This window comes from Cydia fagiglandana, chromosome 6 (assembly GCF_963556715.1).
Source record: "Cydia fagiglandana chromosome 6, ilCydFagi1.1, whole genome shotgun sequence".
NCBI classification, from domain to species: domain Eukaryota; kingdom Metazoa; phylum Arthropoda; class Insecta; order Lepidoptera; family Tortricidae; genus Cydia; species Cydia fagiglandana.
In genome coordinates, this window is record NC_085937.1 from 6,429,039 (window position 1) to 6,455,409 (window position 26,371).

The following is a 26,371-nucleotide window of genomic DNA, read 5'->3' on the forward strand; positions in this document are numbered from 1 at the left end:
ACGAGGTGGTCCGGCTGTGGAGGATCACACATTAGAAATGACAGATTTCCATACACTTACGTCTAAATCAATATAGATGACAGCTATCTCAATCCCTTTTTAATTGCGATTCAGTAATACTTTTGATGTTATGTTGCGGACCATTGTTTCACGATACTTTATCATATTTGTTCTGAAATAAATAAATAAATATTATAGGACATTTTTACACAAATTCACTAAGCCCCACGGTAAGCTCAAAAAGGCTTGTGTTGTGGGTACTCAGACAACGATATATAATATATAAATACTTAAATACACAGAAAACAACCATGACTCGGGAACAAATATCTGTATCATAATACAAATAAATGCGTTACCAGGATTCGAACCCGGGACCATCGGCTTCATAGGCAGGGTCACTACCCACTAGGCCAGACCGGTCGTCAAATGAAACCGGTCGTGAAAATGTATGTTCACAAAGCCAAACATAAACTTTATTCTAATACTATTCCCTGATCGTCTTTATTTATGTTCATTAAAAACTCGACAAACTCAACTTTAGTAAAAGAAAAAAACCTCTCCCGAACTAAAAAACTCGGACATGAAGGCATGCGTACCATTACACAAAAAACGGAAAAAAATCACGTTTATCGTATGGGAGCCCCACTTCAATATGTATTTTCTTTTGTTTTTAGTATTTGTCGTTATAGTGGCAACAGAAATACATCATCTGTGAAAATTTCAACTGTCTAGCTATCACGGTTCATGAGATACAGCCTGGTGACAGACACATACACGGATAGAGGACTCTTAGTAATACAGTCCCGTTTTTAGGGTTTCGTAGTCAACTAGAAACCCTTATAGTTTCGCCAGGTCTGTCTGTCTGTCCGAGGCTTTGCTCTTTGATCGTTAGTGCTAGAAAGTTGCAATTTAGCATGGATACATAAATCATGCATTGCAACAGAACGGTGAAATAAAAAGTACAAAAAAGTTTTTTTTAGGGTACCTCCCATACAACAATTTTTTTTTTTAATTTTTTTTTGCTTTTTTCCGATAGTGTGGGGTATCGTTGGATAGGTCTTTCAAAATGAATAAGGGTCTCCTAAAACCATTTTTTGATATAAGTAGTTAACATTTTCGGAAATATGCGAAAGACAAAAAATGTGTCCCCTGCACTCTAAGTTTTGAACCACGAGTCCAAAAAATATGAAAAAATTGTGAAACAAGGGCTTAATAAATACATTCAATGAAAACTATAGCGAACATGATCGGTCTAGTCGTTTGTGAGTTATTGCAAATTTCTTAGTAAAAAGACGTAATGTACAAAGCGTTGCAAAGGTACTCCCTTATGATACTTACTAATAGCCCCCGTTTGGCCTATTTTGACAGAATGGTAACTACGAAACCCTACACTGAGCATGGCCCGACATGCTCTTGGCTGATTATTAGTATTATTACCCTTTGGGTACGGAGCCCTAAAAAGAACAAGGTATCTTGACATTCACATACATAACAACGGAGCCACGCCACGCCGTTTTGTCGACTAAATAGTGTTTATTTTTAAGTTTATAAAATACATTATGTATGTTAGTCTGTAAGGTATTTGTAATATGGGCCTTGTTGCCTAAATTAAATTTCTAAATAAAATAAAATATATAACTTGTTATTAATATAAAAAAGGGTACGAAGAAACATTCCTTCAATATCCTGTGCAAACATCATACATCGACAAGGACACTACAGAAAAATCTATCAATGACTTCCACAACATCGTATCACATTTTTACTCAATTCCGAATTTCAATCTTACAGCCCTAGGCTTAAGTTTTATTTTAACAAGTCAGTTGCGTGAGAAACGAGGTAGAGGAGTTATATGCTGGAGATGGCAGGCGCGTTCTCAATACGAGCACAAAGAGCGTGACGTCAGCACCCCTGACGTCACTGCGTGCATGTGGGTCAATAGGGCGGCCCGGGCCGCCTGCAGCTCAAATGGGTCACTAAAAATACGCGAGTATTACGGGCCCAGGCAGCGTAAGGGTTAAACTGAGATGATATTGGGGTACGGTAAGGTTTTTAGGGGATCGCAGTATGAAATATATTCCAATCAATGGGGTTGGGTATTCAATTATGCCCCAAACGTTACAGTTCGGTAGATCGGGGGCTTAAATTGATGAAAATTAATTTTGTGCCCAAATTTAAAATGTTTTTGCGTGTGTTGGTTGTTTAAGTTGTTACTGTACATTTGTACAGCGCTACAGTAATAGTTGTTGATGTATAATAGTGTAATTGTAAATAATTTTGGAATATGACGGAATATAAAATCTATTATATAATATTCTATTCTATAGCTTTAACCCCTTATTTATAAACGTTTACTAAAGTTGACAATCCGATAATAATCGTTTGTCCCTTTCCGATTTATTAGTATGATGGAAAGGGACAAACGATTATTATCGGCTTGTCAACTTTAGCAAACGTTTATTGTCAATAAGGGGGTTAGCTTATAGAATAAACAGAATAGAAGAGATAGCATTTCTAATAACATTTTATTTTAATTTAGCTATGCAAAAAGGCCATTGACTGCCGTCGTACTGTCCGTATGAGCTACGCGCGCTACGCCGTAGACACTGCTACAAAAACCGTAGTCTCATAAAGATGACTACAAGGAACTACTTTGAAATTCTTCGAATGCTTCAATTTAATTCAATCCAAGCAATTGCAGACTCGGAATTCAAGTCCAGATCTCAATGAGATATTCTGAATAGTTAAGTTTCTAAAATAAATCTAGATTGAGAATTATTTGAAACATGGAGCGGACATTCAAAGCCTTTTTTTTCACTCTTTCTGTTCGTCCGGGAATCCATTAGTTTGCAAAAAGTTTCAATAAGATGTAGTTTTCAGCTACGGAGCTTTCATTTCTTGAGTCGACAGATTAGTGACGATGTTATACCAATTTATACGAAAGTTTTATTCTTAGAGTTATAAAAGTAACATTAAGTTAGTAAAACATTTATAAACTAGATAAAGCATTCATCATCCCAAGGCCCCAGCAAGGGCCCAATTTTTTAGATGTTATTTAGTATTACTTTTTAGGGTTCCGTACCCAAAGGGTAAAACGGGACCCTATTACTAAGACTCCGCTGTCCGTCCGTCCGTCTGTCACCAGGCTGTATCTCACGAACCGTGATAGCTAGACAGTTGAAATTTTCACAGATGCTGTATTTCTGTTGCCGCTATAACAACAAATATTAAAAAGTACAGAACCCTCGGCGGGCGAGTCCGACTCGCACTAGTCCGGTTTTTTACTTTAAATAATATAGTTTTATTATGATAAAACAATAAAACCATTATATACATAAGCCAAATTAACCATAAACACAATTATCGCTCGGTCACACACAATTAATGCTGAATTTACGATAACTAAGTGTCCCATCTAAGTGTGTGTATACAGTCATAGAAGCGTGAACACCTGCTCTCAGCTAATATATCATCTAAATTACTGTTATATTAAATACGCAATTAGCTGAGTCATTGCGGCGGCGAGAGAATTACACGTGCAATTACCGAAGTAATTATTATCTAGCCATGGTTATTGTTCAAGATTCAGCAGTTTTCTTTGCCATATGGTAGTTCAATATGAGCAAAAAGAATGGATAGTATAGAGGGGTCCTGTCATTGTCAATTTTGTAGTCACGGTACATTTACTGCCATCTATCGACACACGATTAAAACTGAAAATATAATAAAATAATCAAAATATGTTTACGGATAAATGATTCTTAATTTTTATTGTTCCCTACTGACCCATGTTCTTTCACAGATATGTGTTAAAATTGTTAAATACCAAACGGTGTCATTAACGCCATCTAGCCGAGAATAGGCCAAAGGTAATGGCGCCATCTATTCGAGAATGACTTTTCCTTGTCCGTCCGAGGCACGTTTTTTTCTTAGACTTTATTTATCTTATACGGAGTTATATATATCTCTGATATGAGCAAAAGAAATGGTAAGGTACAGAGGGGTAATTTAGACTGCGGGTTAATTTAAACTAATATTAATATCTTTCATGTTTTACATTATTAATTAGTCACACACAACATACACAACACGTCTTTTTCGCTATTTAGACATACATATATGGCACTCTAGTCAATAATGTAAAACACAGAAAATATTTCGATTAGTTTAAATTACCCTGCAGTCTAAATTGCCCCCTGCATCTTTTAAATTACTTAAATGACAAAAAAAGAAGCTAAACCTTTGTAGTTTTATGATATTTAGATTATTTAGTCAAAATCACGAAGCATGACCCACTGGTAAACATATTATATTTAATGTCAATGTTTTTGACCGTAAGTTATCGGTCGATGATGACAGGTACAAAAGTGCTAAAAATAGTATTAATTCGAAAAGTTTATAAGCCTACTCGTTCGAATCTAAAAATAATCAAAATAAAAGTAACTTGGAAAATTTGAAAAAAAAATAGACAAATTACGCCTTAAACACAAAACCTGTTCTAAGAATCATGTTAAAAATAAATTTTAATAAACAAGGGTTGATTCATAATCCTACAAGACCGTTCCGTGGAACTTTATTTATTTATATCCAGCGATAAGAGTCGCGTGACGTCTTGTCTGTGCGAATAAAACTAGTCTGGGATTATGGCAGCTTATAAGCGACAACCCGGGGGATTGGGTGCACTTTTACTGGCAAATTGACAAGTTTATTACAACTTACTGCCGTATTCGAACTTCACGATATTCACAAGAGACGACACGTACTAGATCCATTCTAGATACGTTATAGTTTAGATATCAACTAGTTCTCTTTTGCAGCGCAATTCGGGCAACCAATGTCACTTTTACGTTAGATAGAGTAAGATATCTATTAGATGTGAATTGGATCTCTAAGTCATATCCTGTGGAAATCGTTCAAGAGTATCTCCAGAATCGCGCAAATGTCAAATTTGACAGGTTAGATATTAAACATATCGTTATCGTATCTTGGTGATGTCTAAAAAATATCTAATAGATGTCTATTTCAAAATCCGAATCGGGCCCTTAATCCTTTGCAGCTGTAAAAGGATGTGGGTTGTGTGAGTGTATTGCTGCGATAAATGGTGTATACTTATTTGCGTTTTTCAATTACATATGTAGTTATGTACATGTTATTTTGTATTTCATTTAAATACAAAGACTTATATAAACAGTACCTTAAACATACAAACTTAAGAATGACTTTACGCTAGACCGGGCCGTGCTCGGGCCGAGGCGTCCAACCTGTCATTTTCTATGACGGCTCATCGGTGATCACTTGGTGCTTTCCGTAGAAAACGAAGCGCCGGAAGGCCCCGGCCCGGTCTAGCGTGTCATCCTATAGATGATTTCCATTTATATAATAACTTATAAAAGATGGGTAGGTATTAATTATAAAAATCAAGTAATTTACACGTGAATTAATTTAAAAGGGCTTTCATAAAAAAAACGTCAGGTGTTTCGTGTGTTACGAATTCAGATTTATTACAATCCTAGTAATTGAGGTTAGCATAAATAACGTAAATTAATTCCTTAAATAATTTTTGATTGAATCTTTACTTACTTTTATGTTTTTGTGTTAATTTTTTATATAATTCAATCTAAATGTGCTCGCACACATTTTGATTACACATTATCAAAAGTAAACAAAGTGGTTCCAAGTTCCAATCTAATATCAATACGTCCAATATTCATTGGTACCTACCAACTTCGTAAATACCTATTTAACATAATTTAGCATAAATAAACAGCCATATGAGGACGCAATATGGTTCAATTTCATCTGCCACACATTTCAATCAGAGCCTCCGGAATTGAATCAACAATGGTACATTCCTGGCACGTTCGCTGTGTATCATGGGGGATGTCATCGTAATAAAATAATATTACGGGTGCCACGTTTGTTGTAAGTTTTGTATTGAGGTTTTTTGGATCTATGGCAAAATTTTTGGAAAAGTTTCTTTTAACAGTCGAGTGAACAGAGTAGGTAAGACGTGGGTTGGTTTTTGTTTCGTATCTGAAGAAGGGCCCAAAATTTGTCTGTTTTATATTAATGTAAATACCCAAATATTTAACGTCAGATAGGAGAGGAAATCCATCGCGACTCTAAAATTAAAACACTTGAAATTTCGTAAAAATTTTGTTTAAAGATAATTAACCGATATATCAGAGAGATTGTATTCCTATCTACATGTTTTATAACACCTTGATACAACTGAGGTAAATCTAGGTTACGTACAATGTACGTCGTACATAGGTATTAATCTTAGAATTTTTTCATTTATTTACGCATCCATGTAAACAAACGTACGTACGTAGGTACTGTTCTTTTTTAAAATTGACCAATTGTCATTTCACACTTTCCAATTTCCCAACAGTATAAACTATAAACAAATGTAAATCCCTCTTCCACTTTCACTCCAGATCAAAACAAAACGTATTTTGTTCCGAAGTGAAACTTATCTTGTTCGGGCACTGAGGGCAATAAGCTCGTCTCGTATTCCGATTCTGGGGGCAAATAAACCGTACGACCAGATAGGGACGTGACTGGCCACTCCAATTATTTCACCAGGATCGGACGGATGGACAGAATTCACTTTGTGTTGCTTCAGTTTTTTTTAGGAAAACAGCGCAGCGCACGAACTTAGTGACTTTTTGCGCGCAAGAATGTTTGAAAAAATCTCAGGTAAATTTGAAGTTCTATTGCATTATGTAAAAATAACTTGTACAACGTTGAAATGTTGAGAATCATTAGAGGTTATGAGTAGGCGTGCCGTCAGAGCCATGCACGCTTTTTAAGTGGCAAGGCGCAGCGAATGCTATCAAAGTACCTTTATGTTTATTTTATTTACTTGAGGTTCATTTCATACTATATTGGCTTGTTTGCAGCAATTATGTTGCCTTGTGAGTGGCATTTCTCATTATGACCTATTCTGTTTGACGTTAATTCTATATCAAATCCATACGCAAATAGTACTCATAAGAGGAAAAACACTTTATAAATAAGTAAACACACGTATTAAAAACATTTATTAGTAGTTAAAAGTTCCAACAAATTTAAATACAAAGTATAGGAAAATAAAATTGTAATTGTTATGCTTACTTTGTGAGCGTAGATCAGCAAGAAACGTTTGTAAAATAAACAATTAAAGTGAACTGACAGTAATGGGCCACTTAAAATTGTCCACTATCATGTACTAGCCACTAACTTAGAAGTCTTAGAACACTTGTTATACCTACCGTTGCTAAGTTAAACATGAACTATTAAAAAGATTTGTTCCTACGTGTGTTAAATTCATGGCAAGATATAAAAATCCTTGGATTTCTTACTCTCAAGTGGTCTGTTAGAGTGTATCTATAATAATGGGCTAGTTAATGACAATTTTTTCTCTAAATAATGTAACTTTTTTAAATGTAGCTATCTCGGTATCCAGAGTTGTATCTTAAAATCCGTGCACAACACTACGTGCGAAGCTATATGGTGCCATGAAATGTGTCTGCAACTGAATGGGACCTAGCCAATCCTTTAAACGTTTGATCCAAAGAATTGTAAATATTTAACATACGGAATGGGGCGAAGCTGTAAAAGAACTAGATAGAGAACAATATTGGCTCATGCAGATTTCAGACAAGAAGTTTCGCCTTAAATATTTATCAACATATCAAAACTTTTTTTGAATAATAAAGCTATTTAAAATGGCTTTTTAAAATATTGTTCGTGTGTAAAATTATACTCTTCTTAATAACGAGATAGTTTAATAAAATTATATTTTATAGCGGGTGTGGCCTGTAACACGAGTAAATAATTAAAACATAGATTGTACTCCTCAAACGGTGACACTTTTGTTCAACAAATTTTAAAAATTATGAAGTATTTAGACTCCCTATTTTTCATACAAAATAATTATTGTCTTCAATGGACGCCATCGCCACGCCATATTATTGTGATTGACGTTGCGTGTCACGCCTTAAACATAACAAAATTCGCAATACATTGCGTCTTGGAATAAACTTTAAAGTGTATTAAAAATCAAACCAGAAGTTATTTTTAAAAGTCGCTGAACAAATGTTGGTCAGTATGAGGAGTACTACCTACAGTAAAATTTTTTGCTCATATTACAAGCTATACCCGGTATAACGCAATTTGATTTGTCAAAATTCAGATTCAAAGTACAACGGAATACCGGCCTAGCTATCTGTTTCCTTATTTAAAATACCTACCTAATGCTTAATGTGTAGATTAATAACTATGGAAATATGTAGTCTAGGATACATCTTCAAAGCCTATGTGTGGTATCTATGGTAAGCTTACAAATGCGCACGGCGTATCCCACAGTATGAATATTACACAGTATGGCCACCACTAATTAAAGCGAATCAGGCCCGCGCAAACACCCCCCTAAATCAATGATAACGTTATTACCTTGATTACGAAAACGGGACAACAAGCCGCTTCAGCTGATTGATTCATTAATTTAGACCCCGCTTTATTACGTTCAAGTTATTCTTGTAGATGCTTGATTGACGTTAATCGTACTTGCTACGTGGTTGTTAGAGTTAAGCCACGAAAAGTCTGCAGCGATTTTGGTAGCCCTCGCAGTACCAGTGTTATTTATACGTCATAATTTCATAGAAGTTTGACGGTTAAAAAAATACTTGCACTGAGTGGGCTATCAAATCCGCTGCGGACTTTTCTTGGTCTGACTCTATTTAGATGTACCCCCCTTCTTTTGTTTAGTTTTCGGCCTTAGGCCGCGTTCCCACTATGTCGTAAGGACAGTCGTACCGTCCTATGTGTGTAGTTTAACGTTATCACAGTTAGTTTACTACTGAACCTCAAGCTAATAATTAATTAAAGGTCTCCCAAATGCTATTTACGCTACGCTTCATGAGGTTATTTGAGCCGTGGCATAGAATAAATAATAGTACTAGGTATAGAAGACTCACTCTCTAACAAAACGCGTCTGTCACGATTAGCACAGATATGGCCGGTATAGCGGAAGCAGTTATAAAGTTGACCCAAAAATTTTTTATTAAGCTATGAGCTTCATCACATATGTTCCTTGAGTAATTCTAAGCATTTCAAGCCTGGGAGGCAATAAGAAATGTGTGTCTACTCGGATTTGTAATGGATTCAAACTTTCAACCCCTTTTTAACCCTGTTAGGGGATGAATTTTACAAAACGCTGAAATTACTTTTCCTGTCTTTTAATAATATCCCCAAATACAAAGATTCAAATCCCGCGTTCGAAAATTTTTTTGATATCCATACAAACTTTCAACTCCTTTTTCACCACCTTCGGGGATGAATTTTCAAAAACGCTGAAATTAGTTTTCTTGTATTTTAATAATATATCGTTTTACGAAGTTTCAAATTCCTAGCTTAAAATAAAACTTGAACCCCATACAAACTTTCATCCCCTTTTTAACCCCCTTAGGGGTTGAATTTCTCAAAATCGCTTCTTATCTCTTGTACACTTTATAAATGTAATCTAGTGTGCAAATTTCAACTTTCTATCTTTTGTAGTTTCGGCTCCGCGTAGCAAAAATCTCCAACCAAATTTTTCACCTTTTTACGTTTTTCTTGTAAAATTACTATGAAATTGAAAAAACAAATACCTATCAGCAATGAATTCTACGTCTTTGGTTTATACGAAAATGATACCAAACTTGCCCTAGTACCCACCAGGATCAGAGTAGATTTTTTTTTTAAATGACGGATGGCGGCCGTCTTTGTACCCCACCCTCCCCCCCACTTCAGGCTAGAAATGCTTAGAATGACTCAAATATCAGATGTGATGAAGCTCATAGCTTAATAAAAAAATTTTGGGTCATGTATGGCAGCGTTACATAACTGACTCCAGTAGTAGGTGGCGACAGCGCCACGCGCGGCTTATGGCAAAGCCCAAAATTGGGGCCGAACGGATGGACCTGTAGCAAAGCGACGAAATCACGGAGTGAACCACGCCTGGCCGTGGTAGCTTAACCCTTTGGTCACCGTCTGCGAATACGCTTAAATTTCCGCATCGACAAACAGTTACGGGCGTGACGAAATGGAAAATGGCCGCCATCCCGTCCCTTTGTGCGTGACCACCGCTGGAATTAAGCCGCGGGAAGCCAGCAGAAGCATTTGAGATTTTAATATACAGATACATTTGAGCGTTATAGGAGTCTGGGTAGGCTAGCTGTTTATTCAAGTTTAACTTAACGCAAGAACAAACCCAGTGCTATTTTCTTCTTTACTTAGCTAAACGCACACCGCGATAATCTAATTGCAATGTCTAATTTGAAAAAGCTCAGATTGATTTCAGTGGTATCTCACAACATATCTATTGTTTTATCTCTATACTAAACTGTCTGAGACTTTACATAGTTTTTAGGTAGGACTTCACAAAACCTTATAAGTTTTAATTTGGGAACACTAAGTAATTTTACCTTTGTATTCATTTATACTCAGGTTAAATTAAGGCGAGTAACACTCTCGTTCGCTCGGGTACATTTAACAATTACTCGAAATCGGGCATCGAAAATAGACTCTAACGCTACGTCTTACGTAGGCGAACAACGCGCGAACGCGGCGCGGCGCGGCGCGGCGAAATCAATCCTTTGATGCCCATAGAAGTGTCCTACGTAAGCGATCTCGTTGCGAACGCGGTGCGGCGCGATTTGCACGCGAATGTCAGGCGCCGCGTTCGCGCGTTGTTCGCCTACGTAAGACGTAGCGTTACTTTAAGCGCACTGACCGTGAGAGCTCAGTGCTTTTGAGTTTTCATTGCTACTTTAATATGTAAACGAAATTGGTGGCTGCTGGTCTGTAATGAAAATAAATGAAAATTCAGACCTAAAATATGATGGTTAAAATATTAACCTCGTTAGTGTATGAGTAATAATAATTGTATTAATATTCAAACAACTTCTTACATAAAAGTAGGTTGGTAGGTACTTACTTGTGATATTATCAAACTAAAGTGGTACCTCGCACCTACCAGGTCAAGTTAAATTGTTGTTACTGAATCGATAAATTAAAAGCGAAGTAGAGAATTCAGATGAATATAAGTACTGTATCACTTTCTCTTATCTTACAAAATAACAAAAAAACTGTCAACCGGTCCTTTTGGTCACAATTTATCGCTTAAAATAGTGACACGCATATCACTCTTATCAACAGTGAGAAAAGACAACAATAATAGTCTCTCTGTAATAGCTTCATTCAATTTACCCCCCGATATATCGATCAGGGATGTTGCGGATGTAGATTTTTTGACATCCGCGGATGCGGATGCTGATGCGGATATTTAAAGCTTCACATCCGCGGATGCGGATGCGGATGCGGTTGTTAAGATTTGGTACTTAAAAAACGTCAAATATTACATTTTTAGCATTTTTTATTCAACAAAACGAAACGTTTAGTATTTGAGCAAGAATACAGGTGCGTTTTATTTAATAAACAGTAACTTGGCCGACTTTTCGGGATCTAGACGATTTTGTTAAGTATGAGTAGGTATATATACCTAATGACGAAATTACCTAGCACTTACGCCGCCGGCGCCGCCGCTAATACATTCCTGTTACCAACTTGATCGACATCCGCATCATGCGGATGTTCCGCATCGATTATATGCGGATGCGGGTGCAGATGCGGATGTTGAAAATAATGCGGATGTGCCGCGGATGCGGATGCGGATGCGAATATTCGCAACATCCCTGATATCGATATCGATTCGCGCACCTTGCGGTTCTTCATGCACCTGACCCATATGCCGTGCCGTGACGACGACCACTTTTAATTTTGGGTCATCGGCTGACATTGAACTTCCTCCGTCCCCTGGGGCTATTGTTTAGCGTCAGTCTACATCAGGCTTCGGACTTTGATTAATCATTTACGTATCATTGTGGGAGTAAAAGTGGGCGACCTTACGTCATTTATTTTTTTCACAGCCGTTTATTTGGTAGTTTTATCACAAATAGTTCTTTCCAAATAATTAAAATACTTTAGACATGAACTAAAAATAGATAATATATAAATACACTAAAGAAACCCAAGGTTGGACATTACGCATGGTTTTACGAAAGCGTTTATGGTCTAGCGGCAAAGCGTTCCCCAAGTGAGCCGTGAGGTAATTTTCGATATGCATGCACAGATATCTTGATGTATCATATTTTTATTTATCTATAGTACGAGTAAAACTGTTTTAGGATGCCGGTAAAATAATTTATGGTATACACTGACCTGACATATCCTTTCTCCTGCACTTGCATTCTAAAATAACAACCTCATTCTTGCGGTCATCCAACGGCACGTACGAACTGCTGCAAATTTAACTATCCAAGTGGCGAAAATATTGAACTACATCTGCTTTAAAGATTTGGTTCTCTTTACTTTGCAGGAGCGCCAATTTGAGCCGCAAAAAGAGCTTGGTATTTCCCTGGAGCTGCAGATACGAAATTGCATTACATTGCAGGTCGTAACTTGCTTACTGAATGTGATTTTATGTCTCTAGTTGCACACATTGACGTTTACGTTGCACAGCTAGAGTAAATACTTATTAGCTGGAGTGTGTGAACTTGTTAAGGAATTAAATTTTAAATAGTTTACTCTAGAAACGGCAGGAGATAAAATAACAAGTTTATAAGAAGTTAATGTTTTTGTTAAAATTTGCTTGCATATACTTGATTTTAATTACTCTTAAAATTGAAGTTCGTAGCCAAGATCGTGATTACACTGATTACAACATCACTCACACTGAGACGCAACGCAAACAACTTCGTCTGTCTTTTAGAAAATTAATGTAAATGTACCTACGTATATTTTTTGATATTCTTTACCCATAGTTATGTGTATTAGTTAAACATAATACAGTCTGTCCGCAATAAAGTATATATATTTTTATCCAGCGTTTAAGGAATGCTAACACGAACAACATCTTCATAATCACGAAATGAATTTAACTCATTGTAAAATATTAGAAATCAACCATATCTGTCAAAATGCAGATCGTTTTCAGTCTCGTATTGTTTATTATTCAGTAGTTCACCCGTCTAGTCGGAATATTTTCAATGCTATAGCACGTAACGGAAAGAACTTTTGAAATAACGTATCTCAATTATTCGTTTACTTACAAAACGAACCCTATTCGTGTCCAAGAAAGTTCACTTTTAATAAATGGTGTATTTAAACATGTATGTAGAATACCAGTAGTACCAATAGGTACTCGTACCTATATACTGAAAGTTACTTGAAATTGCAACTTGGTTTGGACAAATCAGTCTGACTTTAGCATTATAAATGTTTGCGTAACCATGTATTTTTTTACTTAACTTTATGTATAAATAATTAGTTAAATCAATAAACAGGGTTAAACAATTCAGATTTTTGTCATTCGAAAAATGAAACTATAAAAATCTAGACTGACTTAATTAAACTCTGGTATTGGACACTCCAAATCTCATAAAATAAGTAGGTATTTTAGGGTTCCGTACCCAAAGGGTAAAACGGGACCCTATTACTAAGACTTCGCTGTCTGTCCGTCCGTCCGTCTGTCTGTCACCAGGCTGTATCTCACGAACCGTGATAGCTAGACAGTTGAAATTTTCACAGATGATGTATTTCTGTTGCCGCTATAACAACAAATACTAAAAACAGAATAAAATAAAGATTTAAATGGGGCTCCCATACAACAAACGTGATTTTTGACCAAAGTTAAGCAACGTCGGGCGTGGTCAGTACTTGGATGGGTGACCGTTTTTTTTTTGCATTATGGTACGGAACCCTTCGTGCGCGAGTGACTCGCACTTGCCCGGGTGTTTTTGTATGGGTGACTTCTCTTTGTCAATACACACTTTTATTTCGTTTTACTCGACGACACATTTATACAAAATACATTCATACAAATATGGTCTTTTTAGCTGATATAATAAAAGAAAGGGGTTCTCTTGCTTAGTGTTCAAATTTTAGGTGGCCTGGCTATGTTGACATTCAATTTACCACTGATATCTACATATTAATGCAAACACCGTGTTTTAATACAGCAACCTCAGCGCCAATAAAAAAAGGCACGTGCCTCAGAATAACATCGTCGCCTATTAACTTTAACGTTATTCGAACGTCCAATCATCCTGAAAGGCAATAACGTTTTAGGACATTATGTTTAAAGTGTATTTACATGTCCCAGCCGCCATAAATGGTACAGTGTTGTGTATCTAGTCGTCAACCTGTGGATTTTAGTGTTTGTGCCATATAATATTGCGGATTACTACTGCAACTGAAGCATATTTTTTGACTAAACGTAAGTACCTACTAGCTCTGATGATCGATGTTCAAATGTCATTGATATTTATGTCACAGTTTTTAATATTTTGGTTAAGATTAATGTAATGCCCGTGTTACAACAACGCGTTAATTACTTTTTTGAAACATTTTTTTTAATTAACTATGCTATTTAGTTTTCTTATATGTACTTAAGCATACTCCGAAGTTAACGGAATTCAATAAAACACTGTATATTGTAGGCACTGATTGACTAGGTACACTCAATAGTCGTGAGTAGGTATAACCCACCTGCCATTGCCACGGAAACCGTCGTCGATTGGCACGAACTCTTATGAGTTATGGATCGCCGACGCAAAAAAGAACAGTTTTGAGACCGAAATCAATTTCAATAACCTGTAGTAAGTACCTAGGTAGTACAAACAGCAATACTCCTAACTGAACATCGATGGAACTTATTACAAAAGGCTTAAGGTCCACCAATGTACAGTTAACAGTGTGGGCGATGGTACCTAATGCATGCATGTAGATTGACAACTACGATCTTTGTAGTAAAAAATTAAAATAATCATTTTGATTTTGCACCTTTGAACTCCAAGTTAAAACCTACTACTGAAATAATTCAATGAATTATTCTTTATTACGCCGTATTTTAAATTAAGCTACATGGCGTTTTTACTATACAATAATAATTAAATAATGTTTTTAATTAGGAATTTATGGTTTATTAAAATATGCAGTAGGTAGTTATAATCATCATCATCATCATCATCTCAGCCTATATATGTCCCACTGCTGGGCACAGGCCTCCTCTCATGTGCGAGAGGGCTTGGGCTATAGTCCCCACGCTAGCCCAATGCGGATTGGGGATTGGGGTAGTTATAATAAAATGTCACTATAGAATAAACGACAGTGCACCCATTTACTCTAACTAATAAGAAAAAATATCATTACCTCACATCTATGGTCGTAAAAGCTTATTGCTATATTTAAAACTAAATCTAAAATTACAAACGTTCGTACAAAAATCTTTGATAACATCAAACAAACGCTTTTACCGTCCTAGAAGTAATTACTGATAGGTACCTATTTACAGTAATAAATCACGATAAGTTTCCAGAAAATTAAGCAGAATTATTTTTCTAGCAAAAGTTAATTGTGCCTAAAAATAACGTAAATCTTACACAAAACATTAGATAACCCAGGCGTAATTCAAAAAATCTGCCCATGATATTAATTAATCACAAAAGACCGAGTCCACAATTTTGATTACTTGGTAATACTAAAACAGACTGGGATAACAAAGATTTCTGACAAAGAATTTTGGCTTATCTTCACAAAGAATTCAAGAGTCTTGTGAATCTTGAGATTAATTAGAGGCTTTAGTGACGATGTGATTAATTATTTGGTAATAATTAATAAAAGGCTGCTGTTTTTTGTGCTAAGCGTGATCTGCCGCCCTTAGTTGGTCTTAGCGGCTTTGTGAAAATGGATTTATGTCTAAACCACAAACACAGAATTTGGGCTCTGGATTAGTTTGCTGCAAGGCTTAGCAATCTGTGAAGCTGTGGATAAGCTTAAGCCTCACAAAATAAAACCGGCCAAGTGCGAGTTGGACTCGCGCACGAAGGGTTCCGTAATACTATTACGCAAAACACGGCAAAAAAACACGTTCGTTGTAATTGTTGTATGGGAGCCCCAATTAAATATTTGGTATATTCTATTTTTAGTATTGGTTGTTATAGCAGCAAAGCGGTAACAAAAATATATCATCTAGCTCTAACTATTTCGATGAAATTTTCTAAAATATGGGGGTTTTCGGGGGCGAAACATCGATCTAGCTAGGTCTTATCTCTGGGAAATCGCGCATTTTCGAGTTTTTATATGTTATCCGAGCAAAGCTCTGTTTCCCAAATATTATATGTTATCTTAAAATGTAATGTATATAACCGCAACATTTATAGCTCATTTGATCGAACATCACAAATTCAAGAATACACAAACACAAGCGGTTCTTTTTCAATCAATTTACTATGTATAATCGTTCACCATCTTCGTCGGTTCCAATTTAGTTAACGTTACCTTTAAATATTTAGTAAAACAAATTACTTGCCCCTTAATGGATGGATTTTTCCTTCCATAAAGGAAATACATTTTAAGTGACTTTTATACGCTTCAATTTAATTACTTTTATTACAGGTTACAAATTTCCGTCCCATGGTAATTACTTTTTAAGAACACTGTATTTATTAACTTAGCACTACGAATTATTGGATAAGGGACAGCTTCAATGTAACTTGTCGTGTCAGTATGTCACTTACGGCCCGATTCGAACTTTAAGATATATAAAATATTCCGTCTTAATACGATATGGATTAGATATGTCATATGTCAGTGTCAAAGGCGAATTTTTGTATGTATAATTTTTTTTACTACACAGTGACATTTGGTGTAGATTTCGTCCGGGATCGTCCCTGAAAGCGCTTAAAAGGTGGTAAAAGTACGAATACCAAAGAGTGGTTTCAACGACTACAGACGAAGGCGTAGGCAGGGCTAGTGTGTAATAAATTAGCGTAACAAGCGCCCGTAACGGCAAACGCATACCTCTTCCCATTCCGAGCCATCCGCGAACATTACGCCTATTCTGACTTAACAATATGTTACGGTTTTCATTTTATTTTGACACAAACTTAACCATGAGTACCAATCAGTGTTAGCGGCTCACGGACCGATACGAATTTTAAGATACGTCAGTTAATAGATCTAGAAACGATATGGATTAGATATGTCAGTGTCAAATGTGACATTTCTTCAAACAAACACGTCACTTTTGACACTGATACGTCTAATTCATATCGTTTCTAGATCTATTAATTGACGTGTCTTAATGTTCGAACCGGGCAGTCAGGCTGGCGAAATTACTCTTATAAGGCATTTGTGCCTGATGCCTGGGGGCCTAGCCCAAATAACAATCGTTGATCGCAAATGCCAATCTAAACTAAATAATGTATGGAAATAGTAACGTTACTTTTCGTATCATCTGTCACCCCGTTACATTTTTTCATTTCGTTTGGTGTTAGTCAATTTACAAAAAGCAACACTTTTAACTGTCCATCAGTGGACCTTAAGCCTTTTGTAATAAGGTTTACGAACTGTCAGTTAACAGTGTGGGCGATGGTACGCTTGTTAACTTGACTAGGCCCTCTGATAACACGAAGTCTTAGAACATATAATAGCACATTTGACGTCCCTTCCCCGCAAAAATCGGCAGACTGTTCTGTACAGAAAATGACAGCCATGACGTCTCCAGTTACTAAACGCTCTAGGCATGAACTAAGGTCGTATCAAAATGAAATGAAAAGTATAACAAATTGGCAAATCAGAATCGTTCCCATGGATGTTGCTGGCTTGATTTAGTGCATCGTGTAATAGGCCGCATTGTAGCTGTTAACCCAGTTCGCTTGATTAAGCCGGATTTAGTCCGCTGTGAACTTACACTATGTGCTCAGATGGGTGTTAATAAGGGATCAAGTTTATGTATTACATTAGATGTGATTGTTTGTAATCAAGTTTATGTATTACATTAGATGTGATTGTTTGTAAATATATATCAAACATATAGATCAAAAAATAAGATAATAAATTTTGTTTGGAAAATACTGTGTGGTTAATAAATGACGAAGTTTTAAGATAACACCATAAATTATGAGTAGGTTTTAGAAGTCAAAAATGCTCAATAAGTCAAACTGGTACCTATATATGTACTATAATTTTAAGTGCGCTGATATTCATTTACGTAAACACTTAACTATAAATTTTTGTATTTTTTTGTCCTATCTATTAAAAAACAAATAGGATTGCTTTGCCAAGTTAATCTCATCTCAAGTTCATAAAATATTCAAAATTGCTAGAAAAAAATCTCATTACTACTTCTCAAGCTCTAACCCAAAAGCGAATTGAAAAGAAATATGCCCGGTAACCAATTCCAAGAATACTTCGAATGAAGGTATGAATTTTAAAGGAAACGAAATTGAAACGGAGATTGCGCTGAACCTCGTTCAGATGTTAGTAGTCTTTCAATTTTCTCACTTGGCCGTACTCTTAAATTGTTTCTACTAACTTCTATTTATGTGAACTATCAAGCTGGAAGTCCTGGCTAGACTTTGTTCATCTTTTATTTAAGTAGGTACAAGCTTGCAGATCTTAATCTCACAGAATGGTAAGTGCTTCGTTGGTATTATCAAAACTGTAATGTTAATTTGAATTTGGTGTAATGTTAATAAAATTAAAATTGGTTAAATTATAATTGATATAATTCAATAGAATACGCCGTAAAATTAGTTAATCATAAATGTAGATTTGTTTTTAAGACTTAGTTATTGAAACTTTACAAATAAGGCGTGGTCACATTTTCTCTAGCAATATGGTTTCGACAGGTCTCGACATTTGCATCTTAGTATCTTTGAAGCCAGTTGGTAATGAAGATATGTAGTCGACAAATAAGTAAATGAAATTGCTATAAATCCCTGTACTTTTACTTAAAAAAATGCTATAATTCAGGCCTCAATTCCTTAAAACAACATCCAAAACGCATTAAAAATACAACTTTTTAACCTAACCTACTTATCCCTCTTTCCAAGGTTTTATACTGACCCATTTCAATAGCTTCTGTTGTGTGTATATGTATAGTTTATATAGGTACTCTATATACAGTGTTTATCAATTTGGCAAGGCTGAAACACAAACAAAACTCTCGCACTTCCACAATCGGATGAAACTTACCCAGAGAGTTCCGGTCACTGGTTACAAATCAAAAGCTAAAGTCAAATATCCGGACTTTCCCTTCTACAACATCTTAAGTTGCCTCTCCACTAATTCACTTAAGCTCGTTCTAATATTGTCTTTAGATCGGGTTGTTCAGTGTTAGTCCGTTGTTATAAGTTTGGCAAATAGGTCTTGTTCGGGTGCTATGAGTCTTACATTTGAACGTTTCAAGGACGTACCCATGTTTGTTTAGGAGGTAATCCGATAACTAGTTTAAATTCCAAAGTTCTTTATTTGCAATATTGAATAAATACAGAAACTTTGTAAATCGACCAACTAAACTCATTAACAAGTGTCCAACCGTCCCAAGTCCATCCCATGTCAAGTGACCTCGCCTTCATACATGATCGTCTTGTAATCACAAGTCCGTAAACAGGGGTTGAAACAATGTATCCCGTCGTAAATATAAAAGTGAGGTTAAGTGAGCTTTAATCAAGATAGATAGCGAACGCAGTGACCTGGATAGCGGCGGTGGTGGTTACTCGCTGAACGTCGACGTAGGTGTCTCTCTCGGAATCCCAGAGGAAGGTGATGGCGTTGTTGTAACACTGGGAACGACGCTGGTAAATGGTGACCACGACTATGAAGCGATAGCGATTATATTCCATGGTTTTCATCTCGCGCATTATCTCGCATGACAGACGTAAAGCTAGTGCCGGGGATTCCTAGAAAAAATCACGACATTTATAGTTCGTTTTTTTTTAGCATTAGAAATTAGGTAAACAATCTTGATGTGTATTTTAATTGAAAAACACATTTTAAAAATAAGTTACGGCAAATATGTAAAAATTATGAATCTAATACAATAATTTATATTCTTCTGCTTTCATATGTAATAGTTTTTGTATTTTAAAAAGCGTTTTTCAATTAAAAGACATGTCAAGATCGCTTACCTTCTTGCAAGCTCTTTCTAATGCTAAAAAAAACGAACTATAGTATATATATAATTTTGATTATAAAATAAGATTAACATTGAATCTAATTTGTAATGAATAACTGTTAAATAAGGATAGTAGCAGTCTTAAACCCCTTTGTTACGCAATTAACAATTTTTGACACTGTTTTTCCATTGTTATTCGACCATCTTCTCTATACCATATTGTAATATTAGAACAATTGAGCTGTAAGAAGGTTTGCACACACTATTTAAGTACCTTGGCTAAATATTTAGTGCGGTACTAATAGGATTAAACAAAGCTTGCACTTGAAGTATAATGACATAACTCACATAACTCCCCAGTGCATTTTATTACGGGCATTAATCAGCATGGGAGATCGTCAAGACAGTATCATAACAAGATCAAAACCTTAACAAACTGTATGACCATAATCTCCGGACCTATTAGCAAAACATATTACCTGAACATTATACTTATGGCCTGTAAAGTGTTCATCAAGAAAGTTATCAATGATCTTCCGGACCTCAAAATCTTTCACTTTGCGTGTGGGCCCGAGCTGGTACGTCGGGAGATACGTCAAGGCGGGTCGCTTGTATTCAATGCCCAACTAAAAAAAGTCGCGGTAAGTAACAGCGCAGAAACGAAAACCTATATATTATGTTATGTATGTTCATTTTGTTACCTCGCCTTGGAGGATATATAACCAAAGGGAGACGCCTTGTCTGTGATCTGTACAAAGCAGTCTGCCGATTTTTGCGGGGGAGGGGCACGTCAAATGTATACGTAACGTGAAAATAGCTGGTCATCCATTGGCCGCTTATTTTCGACAAAGGGAAACGCCTGTTAATGGCTACTCCGTTTGGTTATATCCTCCAGGCCTGGAAATACCTAAATAAATAATGAATGAGTAAATACTCAAATACAAAAGAACCATACATGTGTCTTTTTAAGCAAAAGGTATCACATTGTCGCTTGCCATAAGGACGCTCTGATAGGTTATTCGTATGAAGATACAAGCAAATTTCATCCTCGACAATGTGGTACATTTTGCATGGAACCGTCACAAATATTCGTGATAAACATGCAAATATATGGGTTAAGTAATTACTAGTTGTTATTTATATTTATATGTACTACTGCACTGCTAAATAATCAGAATTATTCAATAGATAAGTACAGTCAGCAAGAGAAATTGCTCACAAAACAAAACATTTTTTTTTTTATTTAGAGTGCGGAAAGTTCGCTGGTTTGCTGCAGTCGAACATACCGCACGTGCCATCCAACGTCATAGGGACTCAGCTGTAGGTATAGCCAGCTGTAGAGATAACTGACCCCCCTGCATGGAAAAAATATTTTCTTAGGGTCAACTTTCTCTGTGTAACTGCACAGCTCTCTGACTATACACAAATCATGGCTTCCATCAGGTAAGATAACAAAGTTGATCTTAGTTACCAGCATTCTCCGAATGTCAAGTCAGTTATGCACCGACTCATACTTCAACTGTATTCTTTCTGTTATTATTTATTATTTAGAGCCTTACGTGTCCCACTGCTGGGCAAAGGCCTCCCCCAATTTCTCCACAGATCTCTTTCCAATGATGTGTCTGGCCACTCCTTCAAAAAGGAGTCTAGTTCATCCCGCCATCGCCGGCGGGGTCTGCCAACTTCCCGATTTGAGTTTCCGGGATTTCGGATTCTTTCTAAGATAATATTTTTTATATCTTACCTGTGAGGTTCTAGGCCCAGCCGCTGTAATACCAGGCACCCTCCCGAAGCCAAAAGATTGCCGCCTCATCCTCATCTTGCTGAATGATTTCTCTGCAAGGGCTACTTTGCTTGCGCCTTCGTGGATAGATAATCTACTTTTTCTTTGTGGCTCAGCCATTATTATTGATTGTTGCTATATAATGATAAATAAATAAAAATATTTCTAATAGAAATAAAGTTATGTAATTTCTCTTGAGCTCTATAATTTAATATGATAATGTAATATTCTAATTTGACAACTTCGCAGACGAAATTTCCGTCTGACAGTTTTGATAGATACGAGGGGTACGAGCAAAGAATATAATACTCACTAGGAGAAGAACGATAACTCCATACAAAAAAATGTCCCCTTCAAAAGTTCGTTTATACTACTAGCGCTCGGTAGGATACCATTGTAATTAGAATTGACAACCCGTTTAGCCTAGCGCCCCTAGCGGGTATTGGCAGTAATCCAGTTCAGGAAGCTAATGGTCCTGGGTTCGAATCCCGGAGAGGGAATTTCTTTTTGTATTATTTTATTTTTTGTTGGGGTCAGGTTTTTAAGAGCCCATCAACGTGCACACTAGCGCCACTGCTGAATACATTAAACTAATTTTTATGTTACTGGATTCGTCAACCTACCCGTTCAAAACTAAAGCGGCCGTTTTTGTTTTCAGCTCATAGATTGACGAATCCAGCAACATAAAAACTAGCTTGATGTATTCAAAAGGTACTTAAATACACAATACAGTCAGTAGCGGCCACTTTTTTAAATACCTGTAAAATTTAAATTTAACTTAAATAATCACGATTATTTATTTTAGCAGTGGTGCTAGTGTGCACGTTGTTGGGCTCTTAAATTAGCATATCACAAATAAATAAAGAAACACGTTATAAGATAATGATTAGGTACTATATTTAAAAATTCGTCAAATATAAAAGGTTACAAAAAGTTACGTATTATTAAGATATAAATATTTTCATTCCTATTAGGATTAGTGTATATATGTTAGGAGCAATACATATGAATACATACATTGATATGGCAAATGGTTACAAGTTGTTATTACATCTATCCGGTTATCGGACATTTCTGCTCCACAGCTCCACGCAGCGTTCTTGGTCACCGGAAAACTAGTCTGTATATGCAGCAGATACGTGCCCTTTGAGCTTTTTCCAAGAAATCATATGACGGGCCAGGATTATATATTATCACACGCTCAAGCCGTGATTCACTTTCTAAAACAAAATAGTCACAAATTAAACAATATAATCTAACTTCCTAATTACTAACGTCGCTAATTCCTAAGGTCTAAATTTACCAGCTTACTCGTAAACAATGAGAGGTTTTATATCTATGATGAATTTAGATTATAATTTCGGACGCGATATAGCGTCCGCGGGACTTACGGGGATAGTAAGATTATTTGAATTTGGTAATTAGTACGCTCATTTTTATTTAAAAAATATATCAATTTCTTACCTTGAAATTATCGCTGTTTCTGGTTTACAACGGTTTCCACACACACATTAGGGCTTTTCATAATCCGGATAAGAATTGTTGATGAAGTCGCCATTGCCGGATACATAATACAGCAAGGAAGAAAGAGCGACAACGGTTTAAATTTAACTAAGTCTGTGCGAAGACACATTTAGATATGTTGCTCGTACATATGAATAGTTTTTATTTTTAAATTAATAGGTAAATAAATATATTTCAAGTGAATAAATCGTTTTATATGAAAATTTATATTTTTGGCGTTAAATGACTTAAATGACAGCATTGACATTACAGACTTTTGTCTTGTCTATGTTCTTACCGGCCAGACTCAAATCAAGGCCTATCAAAGAGGCCTATTGACAAAGATTTTTTTTAAATTTTATCAAGGAGAGAGGCACGTCTACCCTTCATAGATTTTATGAACATAGACAAAGACAAACTGAAATAGATAATAATTTACATATTTCAAAAAATAAATAAAAATTTACATATGACTTTGACTACTTCATAAAATACAAATCAAAATATATTTGATAAAATAATTGGATTTGTTCCTAGAAATCGTATAGACTAAGCCAGTTCTAGCAATGTTGCTGTAGTAAAATATTTTTATGGTAATTACTGGCAATACAGCTCTAGAAACGGAGCACACATGTACAATTATGAAGGGTCACGTCATTCCTAGGAAGTCAATAGGCCTTGGGTACGAGTAAGTGGATGAAGACTAGATGGTTCACTAAAAAGGTGAAATATGTTTGTAAAATCCGGACAAGTGCGAGTCGGACTCGCCCACCGATGGTTCCGTACTTTTTAGTATTTGTTGTTATAGCGGCAACAACAGAAATACATCATCTGTGAAATTTTATCACGGTTCACGAGACAGATAAACGGACAGACGGACTTATTACTAAAACAGTGGAGTCTTAGTAATAAGGTCTCGTTTTTACCCTTTGGGTACGGACCCTAAAAATCTACGATAAATAACATTTGCAAGGTATTGTAGCCTTATAGTTTCACCATGTCCGTCTGTTTATGCGTCCGAGGCGTTGCTCAGTGATCGTTAAACCAGGCGTAGCTCACTCCGCGATTTCGTCGCTTAGCTACAAGTACCTAAAAGTACATCCGTTCCAACCCAATTTTGGGGAAAGCCATAAGCCGCGCGTGGCGCTGTCGCCACCTAGCAGCCATATCTCTGCTGATACGCGTTTTGTTAGAGGGTGAGTCTTCTGTACCTAGTATTATTATTTATTCTGTGGTTAAAGCTAGAAAGCTGCAATTTAACATGGGTATATAAAGCAAACACGTTGACAACGTGGAGAAATAAAAACGAAAAAAAAAACGTTTTAGGGATGTGAGGGTAAAGTGGGGATGATTTTTGTTTTTACTACAACCCTGTATTGTAGTACCTACTTATACCTAACTATTTTCAAAATAATTTTATTATTCCACCTATAATCGAGTAAGATTTAAGAATGTTAGGTAAATGACCAGTTCCTATAGGTACTTAACTTGTAAATGTTTATAATTGTTATGATTGTACTTTGAGACCAACGCGTAAATCCCGAAAATAATGTTCCATGGAAAACGTCGATATCTAATCGGCTAAAATGTTGAAAATAGCGATTTATATCACATTTCTGGAATAAGGGGCCATTGCAAAAAGGAGGAAAATTGACCTTTAATTACTTTCAAGACCTTTTTTATTCAAATCCAATCAAGTGAAAGATTAGGGCAGCTCGGTCACCCGTTTTAAATTACTTATTCAATACAATTAATTCACAATTAGTTCAGTTATTAATTATTATCAGCTTACTCCGGAGCTTTATTCTGGATAATTAATCATTTCGCTTAAAGCCCCTTTGCGCGTGGAAGCAACTAAAATATTTATTCTCGAAATATACTTTAATATAGGTACTTTTTTCGGTGAATAATTTTTGGATAATTATTAAATAGGTAGGCACTAGGCACCTGAGTATGCCAACTTTGGACATGTTTAACTCCGTGGACATTTTTTGACCAACACGTACACATCCAACTACTTACAGTAACTTTGTTGGGTATTCAGGTATAATGTACGTCTCTGTTCTTCCAAAAATATATGGTTACATGTTTGTGTGCCTTGATTCATTATATTTACCTACTAAAATCGTATTGAACGAAAGGTTTGATAAAGTCAGACCGTAAAAAGTCTGCAGCGATTTTGATACCCCACGTAGTGCAAGTGTCATTTTAAACGTCAAACTTCTATGAAATTATGACGTATACATAACACTTACACTGCGTGGGCTATCAAATCCGCTGTAGACTTTGTTTGGTGCGACTATAGTAGGTACCTAATTAAATCCACCGATTTGGTGCAACTGAACTTAATTGCAACATCAATCTACATCTACATTATCAAAACAATGGCCAATTTTGATTCAATCTCTTTAAACAAGCCCACATCAACGAAACGCTCCGTTGTCTAAATCACCAGTCACCATGAATTGAACCGAAGCAGAGATTGTCTAAACGGTTCAGCGCCCCGTCGAGCATGAAATGCAACTGCACTCTTAAGATTACTTCAACAACCTCATATCTCGCTAAATTTACCAAGTAAATTAGACTTTTGTTCTGTGAAACTCAAGTATCAATCTCTGGCAAACTTGATGAAATATATGAGGTAATGAAAATTATTTGACCATTCGGTTAGATTTAAGCGACCACATTACGTCAACTTAGGTTTTATTCAACAAATCGACCAAGCCATAATACGACTCCTAGGAGAATTAGTTACGGTTCCCAGGTGGTTACTAACAAACGCTGTTTCGTTGTTAATGGTGTTATTCATAAACGTGATACTGGCTTGAAATAGTTATTTAATCGCTTGCCTTTATCTGTCATTTTGACTTTAGTATTTGTAAGAAAGGGTTAACCCAAAAACTCATGAAAAATGCATGTGAGCCGTTTTCATTTGCTATAAAATACACGTAAAAAATGATTTAATAATCCAATGACCTTTCATCATAAAAAAATCGCATGCACGAAAGTGACGTTCAGGATTTATCTGTAAATGCACGAACGTGCAAATTCATTTGGATTTGTATAATATTATGAAAAAAACGCAACATTATGCA

At 36.0% G+C, this 26,371-nt stretch overlaps 1 protein-coding gene across 1 annotated transcript; it reads right to left on the bottom strand.

Annotated features, from left to right (window-relative positions):
• Window positions 1-19,489: 19,489 nt before the first annotated feature.
• LOC134665569 (dynein light chain Tctex-type protein 2B-like) lies at window positions 19,490-21,894 on the bottom strand. Its single transcript, XM_063522540.1, has 3 exons — window positions 21,735-21,894; window positions 20,470-20,616; window positions 19,490-19,775 (listed from the first exon to the last, which is right to left on the bottom strand). The coding sequence occupies exons 1-3, from the start codon at window positions 21,891-21,893 to the stop codon at window positions 19,539-19,541; spliced, it is 543 nt and encodes a 180-aa protein (XP_063378610.1). The 5' UTR covers window position 21,894; the 3' UTR covers window positions 19,490-19,538.
• Between the last annotated feature and the right edge of the window lie 4,477 nt (window positions 21,895-26,371).